This window comes from Electrophorus electricus, chromosome 21 (genome assembly GCF_041902795.1).
Source record: "Electrophorus electricus isolate QZ-2024a chromosome 21, ASM4190279v1, whole genome shotgun sequence".
Taxonomy (NCBI): domain Eukaryota; kingdom Metazoa; phylum Chordata; class Actinopteri; order Gymnotiformes; family Gymnotidae; genus Electrophorus; species Electrophorus electricus.
In genome coordinates this window covers 11,170,001-11,180,954 of record NC_137517.1, presented here as the reverse complement: position 1 = coordinate 11,180,954, position 10,954 = coordinate 11,170,001, and the positions used below count along the sequence as shown (strand labels likewise).

Sequence of the window (10,954 nt, the reverse complement as noted above, 5' to 3'; positions counted from 1 at the left end):
ATTCAGTATCACTACGTTTTGAATTTCCCGCACACAGCCTAAGTGTGTCTTTCCAATCTTGTCCCTAAAAATGGTTTAAAGTCTGGAGCGTTTAAACTGTAGTTCAGTTTAATTTTCCAGCTGGCACGCCCCGGACTTGTCTCGGTCACTATTGAGCGAGGGATGGAAGCAAGCTGTGGACCGAAAAGCTGGAGAAAAAACACCAAAAACCCTTCTCTTCACTCCCCCCCCCCCTTTGGTGTGAACCAATGAAACGCGCCGCAGGTTCCCATGGGCAGCTCCTATTCGCTGCTCTGTCCTATTCGCCTGCTGACTGACAGAATGGAGGAACGCCCCCTCCCCAACTTTGGCTCTAGACACTGTCAATGACGAGTAAGAGAAGGGGCATCATTTCAGCTCTGAGGAGGAAGGTCGCATAGATCAGCGGAGAGGAGAGGAGAGAGAGAGAGAGAGAGAGAGAGAGAGAGAGAGAGAGAGAGAGAGAGAGAGAGAGCAAGAAAGGGTGCCCCATCCGCGGATGATCCGGAGGAATCCAGACATCCACTAACTTATGGCCGCGTGAGAGACTCCGTCTTTCTCCACCTCCTCCTCTCCCCGTCTCAGGGACCTGCGGGCTCCGAGTTCTCGCCAGATCTGTTAGACATAAACTTTTGCTTTTCTCCAGTCGTCTTTAATCACTCGATCCACGCGTTGTGTGGACGACGCAGGCGGTCATGGATACCCCTATCAAGTGGAAAGTAAAACGGAGGCTAAAGCGCGCTCAGCTCACTTTAGCGATAATTCTGCTTTTTGCAACCTCACGGGCCAGCTCAGGTGAGTAGACGCGAGCGGTGCACTGCGTGCAGGGGTGTTATGTTGAACGGTGTTCTGTGATCGTCTCTGTGTCTGTGCTGGGGGCACTGGGAAGGGGGGCCGTAGCTTTGCAAAGAACCGACTCCGAAGTCCTGTGACCGATCCATGATTTTGGTATCCCTTTACTCAGCATTATACAGTTATACAGGGGAAAAGTTGACTTTGAGAAGAGCTGAAGTTATATCCTCCCCCCCCCCCCCCCCGGGCAGACAAAGCCAGAGGGGGCAGACATCTGTCTAGTTCTGGTCGGGACGCTGCGCCATCTATTGCCATTACACAGAGCAATGGAATGGCTCTCTTCCTAACCGCTGGCAGCGCTGGACCCCCAGTCCATCCCAACCCGTTATCCCAGGATCGTCCACGTTATCTTCCAAGTTATAACTTGTTTTTTGTTGTTGTTTTTCTTTTTTTTATAGTACCATCAGTTTCAAATGACTAGAACTACAACAGCAACTGGAAAAATCACTGTCTTAAACGTGCAACTCACTCGTTTTGGGTTTTAAAGAGTTGATATTAATCTGATTTTCCAAGACCGCGAAAGAGAGAGAGAGGGGGTAGATGGTTATTTTGGTCTTTTTAGCGAATACACAGAATTTTTTTTTCTGCTTCCAGAGCCTTTTTAGAAGTTCTGGCAAAGAATCCGATTTTCCTCGGCACGCCCTCTGGATAGCGAACGTAATTGGAAAAATATGCACACGCTCAGAAATGAGAAGCACGAGCAAAGGAGAAAGTTTCGTGTTCGGTTTTTTTTGTTTTTTTTAATGTCCACAACCCAGCATGGATGAAATATTTCCTTATTTATAACGTGCATTACATTATTTAAGGTAGAAATTCCTCCGCGCTGCAGGCCCCCAGTGATCGTCCTTTTAACGGAGAACATCAGTAGCGACTCGCGAGAGGAGGTGAAGAGGGTGCGTCTCACGCGCCTCCGCAATAAGGGTGGAGTCGCCGCGTGTCATCTCTCGAGAGATGCTCAGGACGGGGCCTGGTTGGTCTCTTTAAAAGAGTTCGGAGATCGGTGAAAGGTTGGCTTGAAACATTTCGAAAACGTACAGACGGCGGCGTTTATAAGCTGTAAAATAGTGAGACGTCACGTTTTGACGTCGCAGGCGCGCACGGTGTGGACAGCGCGCGCCGCACGAACGCTTTGTTCTTCTGATGTTCCTTTCATCGCTTAAACGATTTTTAAAAAGTGCGCAAAGTTTAAAAATCAAGTGTAGTCGCATCTGACAGACGATATGTTTATTTTAATTGCCTGCTGTACTATATAATCAGTAATAGCAGGGCCATAATCGGTAATAACAGGGCAATGTCAAAGAGACGATGCAACTCTCTCTCAGTTCAATCTCCCTCTCTCCAGTCAGTCCCAGGGAATCTCTCTCTCTCTCTCTCTCTCTCTCTCTCTCTCTCTCTCTCTCTCTCTCTCTCTCTCTCTCTCTCTCTTTGAGAAGAAGTGAGGGGGAGGGGCTGGGAAATGAGGAGGCAGTGAGCGAGGGGAGGAGCTTTCCCTGAGTTTGATTAGTTTGGGTGTCTGTTCGCAGTCGGAAGGGTGCACGGAATTAAAAGAAAAACGGTGTTTTTTTTCTTGTAACCGAGCTCACGCTTTCCAAACTCACCGCTAGCGCCAGGAGCACAAAATTCGTTTATATGAGGCATCTTCACTCTTAAGTGGATTTCAGTGTTGTTCTGTAACAGACTCCGCTGCTTCTTGCATTAGTGTATCCACTTGAGATGAATGTTCTTCCTGAAGTTGGCGTGAAATCGTGTCTAGGGACCTTCAGGTGGCTCTTGTCACTACATACAGGAAACAACAAGCCCTTAGATATATGATGTGTTCAAATAAAAGTCTCTACTGTTCCGCATGTGGGGTGAGTTCCAAATTATGCTGTGCACTTCCTTTTAATCACTCGGAGCGGTTCCAGACTGTGCCGACGTGTGGTGTAATGAGGTGGTGCTGTAATTTAGCAAAACCACAGAAATCGCTGTCACATTCTCAACACTCACCCTATAACAGACCAAGTGTTCCTGCTAGCCATTTTGGTTAAGGGAGTGCGGTCTCCCTTCAACATCGCAAAAGGTGATGTAATGTACTGGGTGGTGAAAAAACGATGAGGGCAGAAAGACATCCACTTGGAGCAAGGTTCTCTGGTAGTTGGCCTGAGGGATTGGGGGATGCTGGAAGTCTTGATGGTGCTATAAGATTACATCAGCACTTTAGAGTTCATGGCAACTCGTAAAAATTAAAACTGCTGACAGGCAGGGATCTACCTCACACCCAGGGCAGGGAGCTTCCTCTCCTTCAAGGTTGTATATTACAACACAAGCTAGCACTGGCATTATTTTACACCCTTCTTTTGACAGAATTTCTCCATAAAGTAAGACTGTGTATCACTTTGAAGTGAAATGGCTTCCTTTAGCAAATAATCTAGTTAAGAATCTTGTTAAGAATCTAGAAGTACTAGGATGTTCAGTGCTTTATGGTTTAACATCGTTTTCCTTGCCTCAGGTTTGGAAGAAGTCCATCAAACATAAACTTTGACATTTTTAAATAGTGTTTTTGCCTTTTACTTACTATACTTGAATTTGAATTTCAGACACCACGGAAATAGTATTCTGCTCACTGAACACTTTTTTTCCCCTGGTATGTCCAAAGAATTGGTTGCTAGAAGGGAAAGTTACCTGCCTCAGGTGAGGCTGGCTGGTAGCTGCCTGTAATTATGAGTTACAACAGAGGTCCTCACACACGGGCAGCCTGGAGCCATCATGGGCCCACACCAGGTGAAGGGAAGCTGGGCCATGAGGGAGATACAGTCCCCTCCCAAATCCAGCACATCCAAATACTCAATTAATTGAGTGCAGTAGCAGGCTTTAAAGTTTAAGTTTAGTATTTAAGGCTAGGAAATATACCTAGAGTTATAGATATATATAAAACCCCGCCCACAGACCCCGCCCCTCACAGCCAGGAAATGCAACAGGCAATCAAGAGTCTCAGTCAAATCACTATGGTACATCACAAAAAGGCCCAGAGCTGGCAAAATGACTATATATTTGACTGAGACACTTGATTGCCTGTTGCATTTCCTGGCTGTGAGGGGCGGGGTCTGTGGGTCCTTGTGTTTGATTGGACCCGGGAAGTTCGGCGTTCATCGGGCGACACTGTGACCTCGTGGGAGGGGGGGTGCAGCAAAGCTTAGATTCAAGGCCCCAGTTTATGGCCTTGAATCTAGGAGAGATGAGCCCAAAGAGGAACTTTCCACTGCAGGTGGTTGGGGCTGGTGGTGGGGAGGCAGAACAGAGTTCACAGGGCCAGGGGCTAAAGGTCAGCTGTTTAGGGCCGTGACCCCGCATGGCGACTGTGCCAGAGGTTTACAGTTCACTGGCCTGAGTTGCAGAATGTCTCAAAAAGGATCACTCTCTGCTGTCAGAAAATATGTGAGGGAGTGCGTGTCCGTGTTTGGATCTGACCAATTATAACTGCTGCAACCGAGCTTGTATGGGTGTATATGTGTGTCTGTCTGTGTGTATGTGCGGGTGGGTGTGTGTGTGCGTGTGAAGGTGTATCTTTTTTCAGCATTACCTTAAGACCTGGGTATACTCCACCAACCCCCGTACATCCATTATCTTCCAGGGCTTAGTTCATGCATGCATGTCAGTTTGTGTCTGTGGTTATGTAATTCATGCACGTGTGTGAGTATAGACAGGACTCTGTATGTGTGTGTGTGCATGTTATGCATGTTATAAATAAGATTTAGGTGGCAGAATCTGTGTGTGTGTGTGTGTGTGTGTGTGTGTACATGACTGTGTTTGGGATGAATGGGGGCTTTGACTGGACTGTGCTGGGACTGATTGGCGCTGTATGGACCCCCTCGTCTTTGTTTTGATTAACAGGATGTCTGGGGGGTAAGGGGTGGGGATCTGGGACACCGAACCCTGGGTCCCCTGGGGTTACAAACACACACACACACACACACACACACACACACACACACACACACACACACACACACATAGAACTTCTGTACAATAACATTCCCTGCATAGCCATGTTAACATTAGCGCATTGTTGCTAACTCTGACCGAGCCTGTCCAGGTGTGACATCCCTGCCTCTGGAACGGACCGCTGTTTCAGTGACGGTGGGTTCCGCATTTTCGTGTTTTCTTCACAACTCTTCCCTTTTCTGGGAGACTTTTGTCCTCCGATGGACTTTTCAGGGCTTTTATTTTATTTATTTCCTTACATCTGGGAAGGGTATTGAAGCTGTCTGCTGATCCTAGAGGAAAGGAGCGCCAGGGGGAAAAAAAGGAAAGAATGTGCTCCAGATGTTTTTATTCATCTAGTGCTGGAACTGGGCAGAGAGGAATGAAATAACGTTTCTTTTACAGAACAGAGAACCCCACGTCCCTCTGGGTAGTTACCTGGGAGGTGGGAGGGGGGGAAAGCATGGTCTAGATTTCACACACAGTACAACATGGCAGACTGCCTTGATAAAACACATGTAAATGTGTGTGTGTGTGTGTGTGTGTGTGTGTGTGCACGTGGGTGCATGCACATGTGTGTGGGGACATACAATGCAGTTCTGAAAGGGTGATGCAGGTTAAAGGCCATTAACGGCTGCACTGCACTGGGAAATCAGTCTTTACACTTGTGTTTCTATAAAGATGGTTTTGCATGTGTGTGTGTGTGTGGGGGGGGGGGGTGATAGAGGGGTTACAAAACACCGGAAATTCTCTATGAAATAGTGTTGTTCCTGAGGTTCTGCTGTGAATGCAGTTGTCACTACAGTGTTCACTATGGTATGTGTTCAGAACTGTCATGTATTCAGTATGGCCTGTGTTCACCACGGTCTATGGTCTGTGTTAGTGCTGTCTGTGTTCACTATTGTCTATGTTCACTATGGTCTATAGGTCTATCTATCTATCTAGACAGACACACAGATGGATGGATGGATGGATGGATGGATGGATGGATGGATGGATGGATGGATGGATGGATGGATGGATGGATGGATGGATGGATGGATGGATGGATGGATGGATGGATGGATGGATGGATGGATGGATGGATGGATGGAACATCACACTGTGCTGCTGAGCGTAAATAGCTTGTAGCTGAGAGCAAGAATTAACAGTCACTTTTAACTTTCCTTGTGTATGTGAATGTGTGTGAAAGGTCTTAGGGAAATCCAGTCAGAGCAGTCTGCATCTGATTACACATAGTGTGTGAATAGCCTGTTTTGTATTATGGGATATTGCCGCGGCGATGAAGGCTGGAATCTGTGTGAGCAAGTGTGTGTGTGCATAGACTGGTGATGGTGACCTCTTTCTGTGATCCCTATGCTTGCATGCCATTCTTTGAACTCTAAAAGAGGGCATTATGGATGCTAGGAAGTTTTATGACCAACACACACATATGTGCACACACACACACACACACACACACACACACACACACACACAGTCAGCCTCTTGAACTCGCTCTAGATAAATCTATCGGTTTTATGAGTGGTGAGGAGGCACATATTCTGTCTCTCTATTCTAAGGAAGGAGCAGAGTTGCCAATACAAGCCTTAGATGGAGGTACAGCAGGACAGACAGCTCCCAGTTCTCTACAGACAGGCCCGAACACTTCAGATCAGTGGGAAGGTTCTGATGACACCCAAACACACTGCACAAGGGTGTGTGATGCCAAAAGATGTGAAAGGTTTTCCCTTGGACAAATTGATGAGCCAATCGGGATGTGCAGGGAACATCCTGCAAAGGACCTACAACCCTTTGGGATCGTCCCTCTGGGATCGTCCTGTGGGACTGTCACTCTGGGATTGACCCTCTGGGATGTCTGGGGACAGGCATTCTGGATTGGGCTCTGGTTCATTGAGCTTCTCTTCTGACATTAAAGAAAATTTGCTCCTAATTGGTTTCCCTGGTTACCTCAAGGTCAAAAACACAAATCCCAGCAACTAACAGGGCATGGCACAGCTGGGTCCAGACTCATATCCACCAGTGGCAGTAACAGTTGTGCTGCATAAGCTGTTCATGGGGCCATTATGTAGCACTTCTTTATAGTAGCGATGGACATTTTACGTGTGTGTGTGTGTGTGTTGAGAATGCGGTACGGGTCTGGACATGTGAGCAGGACTATTAAAGTCCTGCAGCACAGCATTGAAATCTGGCACTCCTTCCATGGGCATGGCCATGGAACATCTCTCTCTCTCTCTCTCTCTTTCTCTCTCTCTCACACACACACACACATTCAAGCAGTAGCTCTCTGTGAACCTGCCACAGAAACCACAGACATGTGTAACTCCTTCCAGAAAGAGTTTAAGAGACATTTTACACACACACACACACACACACACACACACACACACACACACACACACACACACACATACACATACGAGTGCAAACACATATGCTTACACACACACACACACACACACACACACACGCAAAGCACAAGACAGAGGTGTTTTTGTTCCTATGTCTGGATTTTGTCTACCACTACTGAAGACTGCAGACTGTAGTGTCCTCCCTGCTACAACACGCCTGGTCTGACTCTCCAGTTTATGGGCATTCACTTCATGTGGCTCAATAGGGTGAATTAGAGTGGTGAAACATTTCAATCAAAGGTGCCCGTATACCACACAGCAAAACTTAGTTCCAACCCTATTCTGCAGAGTTTAGTCCCAACTGTGTTTCTGGAGACCCTCCACCCTGTAGAATTTAGTTCCAACCCTGCTCCTGGAGACCTACCACACTGCAGAGTTTAGTTCCAACCATGTTCCTGGAGATCTACCACCCTGCAGAGTTTAGTTCCAACCGTGCATCTGGAGATCTTGCATTAACAAGGAGGGCTTATAACAGGTTATGACACTTTGCAAGATAGCTTGTGCCACGAATGGTGTGATAATCCAAGATTGGCCTAATATGTTCAGAATTGGGCTGAAGATGTGGGCATCTATGTTCTATCTGAAGTTTACCTAAAGAGCCAGCAGCACCTTGTAGTATGTGTGCCATTCAGCTTCTCAGCATCACGTAAGGCTGACGTATGTCACACATGACTTAGTCCAAATTATAGTTTGGAAATGTTACTTATATGGGAAATGAGAAAGCTTATGGTTGCTTAGAGAAACCATCAAAGAAACCAAAGTCTATGATAAAACACACACACACACACACACACACATTTTTAGCCTGAATATAGGGTGTACATATGGTAACATGATGGGAAACATGTATGTGCGTATAGTTGCATAATGCTAATAAAGGTCTTTAAATAATTATCAAATAAATAAATAAATAAATATGGAGAGAGCTTTTGTGATAGAGACGCATACACGACAAAATAAGCTGCTATTTATACTTAAATGGTTTAACATTGTGTGTGTTCATGAGAGACAGACATGCAGTAGTAGATGAAGAGAATTATATAAGTTCTATGTGCTCACTCAGTGGTTTATAGAGTGTGGTCTGCGTGCAATCAGCAACCTAAAATACACACACACACACACACACACACACACACACACACACACACACACACACACACACAGCAGCCAACCACTGCAAACACTCTCTACCCACACTGCGCTACCCAAGGTTACCACATTATGCTAGAGCATGGTACACCACAGTAGAGAGAAAAAAAAAGACAGAGTGAGTGAGAGAAAGAGAGAGAGAGAGAGAGAGAGAGAGAGAAAGAGATTTACAGAATGTAATTTCATCAGTGACTTTCTAAGGAGCCAAAAAAATCCATGTTTTGAATATGAAAGAACAGAGCGTGAGAGAGGGCCAGGCAGATGAATGAGGACTGGGGGGATCTAAAGGGAGGGGAAGAGAGAGATAGCGATGAAGAAGATAAAGGGTGAGGGTGTTTGCAGAGGTTGTAGCATGTTTTTATTACTGCTTTTCACTGGCCTTGGCCACTTGGCCCCAGGTCTCAGAAGTGCGTGCAACTTCCATCATGAAAGCAGACATGCACAGAACAGGAAAAGCTTGCAAAAAGCATTTAAAAATGGCTTCGACCGAGTCGACCAAGTTTCAGTAGAGATATGAAACATGTTCTCTCCAGCTTTTGCCATTTCAAGGGGTCATCTAGTGAAATGTCATAATGTCACGGACGGGCCCTTAGAGACGCCGTCGGGGATGATGCCGGGGAGACGCAGGGAGGGCGGGTCAACGAGGGCATGTCGAAAACCACAGTGTAACGGCATGACATCCTGGCACTGCTGTCTTCGTGACCTCGCGTTACCCGTGAGCCTTTCCTTCCACCCTGCCTGCCTGACTGGCGAGCATTAAAAGGGCAGCTCTTGATCACTCAGGCAGGCCTATCATTGAGCTGTCTGTGCAGCCTATAATCCCGCCCACGGCCACGAGCCGTCCACTCACAGACCGGTAATTACAGAACTGAGGGATGAGTGGCTTTGGTCTTTTTCTGCACCACTTTGATGGATCTTTTGGTTGTTTCTCTTCGGCTGGTCTGAATGTAACTGACAAGCCAGTTCTGTCGCTTCCTTTCTAGTTTGTTTTTATCTCTCTCTCTCTCTCACACACATACACACACACACACACACACACACACACAAACACACACACACACATACACACAAAATGATGCTCAGGGTTTCCAAAACCCTGATTGCAAGCTTATAATTTGCCCTTTTTGCAAAACTGTGATAGAATTGCTTCTCTGAGCGGTACAAATACATACGATTTTGCATAGGCATTCTTGCACTCAGAAGGGTGATGTTTCATCATAGCAGCTGACTGCCAGACGTCTGGACAGGAGCCATGGCGCTGTTGTCATGGAAATGCAACAAACAAAGTCAATCAGAACAGTTAAACAGCCTGTATGTACATGTATACATGTATGTATCTATATAGTATTGATCTGTATTGGAAGTACAGCTCCGTAGACAGGGCTCCCCTCCCCTCTCCTCTCCTCCCCTCCCCTCTTCACTCCTCTCCTCTCCCTCTCCTCTCCTCCCCTCTCCTCTCCTCCCCTCACCTCTCCACTCATCTCCTCCCCTCTCCTCTTCACTCCTCCCCTCTCCTCCCCTCCCCTCCCCTCCCTCCCTCTCCTCTCCTCTCTCCTCCTCTCTCTCCCCCTCCTCTCCTCCCCTCTCTCTCCTCCTCCTCCGCTCTCCTCTCCACTTCTCCCCTCCCCTCTCCTCTCCTCCCCTCCCCTCTCCTCCCCTCCCCTCTCCTCTCCTCTCCTCTCCTCCCCTCCCCTCTCCTCTTCACTCCTCCCCTCTCCACTCCTCTCCTCCCCTCTCCTCCCCTCCCCTCTCCTCTTCACTCCTCCCCTCTCCACTCCTCTCCCTCCCCTCTCCTCTTCACTCCTCCCCGCCCCTCTCCCTCCCCTCCCCTCTCCTCTTCACTCCTCCCCTCTCCACTCCTCTCCTCCCCTCTCCTCTCCTCCCCTCCCCTCTCCTCCCCTCCCCTCTCCTCTCCTCCCCTCCCCTCTTCACTCCTCTCCTCTCCTCTCCTCTCCTCCCCTCTCCTCTCCTCCCCTCACCTCTCCACTCATCTCCTCCCCTCTCCTCTTCACTCCTCCCCTCTCCTCCCCTCCCCTCCCCTCTCCTCTCCTCTCCTCTCCTCTCCTCTCCTCTCCTCGCTCTCCTCTCCTCCCCTCTTCTCTCCTCTCCTCTCCTCCGCTCTCCTCTCCACTTCTCCCCTCCCCTCTCCTCTCCTCCCCTCCCCTCTCCTCCCCTCCCCTCTCCTCTCCTCTCCTCTCCTCCCCTCCCCTCTCCTCTTCACTCCTCCCCTCTCCACTCCTCTCCTCCCCTCTCCTCCCCTCCCCTCTCCTCTTCACTCCTCCCCTCTCCACTCCTCTCCTCCCCTCTCCTCTTCACTCCTCCCCTCCCCTCCCTCCCCTCCCCTCTCCTCTTCACTCCTCCCCTCTCACTCCTCTCCTCCCCTCTCCTCTCCTCCCCTCCCCTCTCCTCCCCTCCCCTCTCCTCTTCACTCCTCCCCTCTCCACTCCTCTCCTCCCCTCTCCTCCCCTCCCCTCTCCTCTTCACTCCTCCCCTCTCCACTCCTCTCCTCCCCTCTCTCTTCACTCCTCCCCTCTCCTCTCCTCCCCTCCCCTCTCCTCAGCCCA

At 48.5% G+C, this 10,954-nt stretch overlaps 1 protein-coding gene across 2 annotated transcripts in view; it reads left to right on the top strand.

The window, feature by feature from the left end:
- The first annotated feature begins 437 nt into the window (after positions 1-437).
- The window catches only part of col5a1 (procollagen, type V, alpha 1), an 85,169-nt gene continuing 74,652 nt past the window's right edge, over positions 438-10,954 (top strand). For both annotated transcript variants that reach the window (XM_035521227.2, XM_035521226.2), the window contains exon 1: positions 438-813. In XM_035521227.2, the coding sequence (XP_035377120.1) occupies positions 714-813 (100 nt within the window). In that variant the 5' untranslated portion in view covers positions 438-713. The remainder of the gene's footprint in view (positions 814-10,954) is intronic.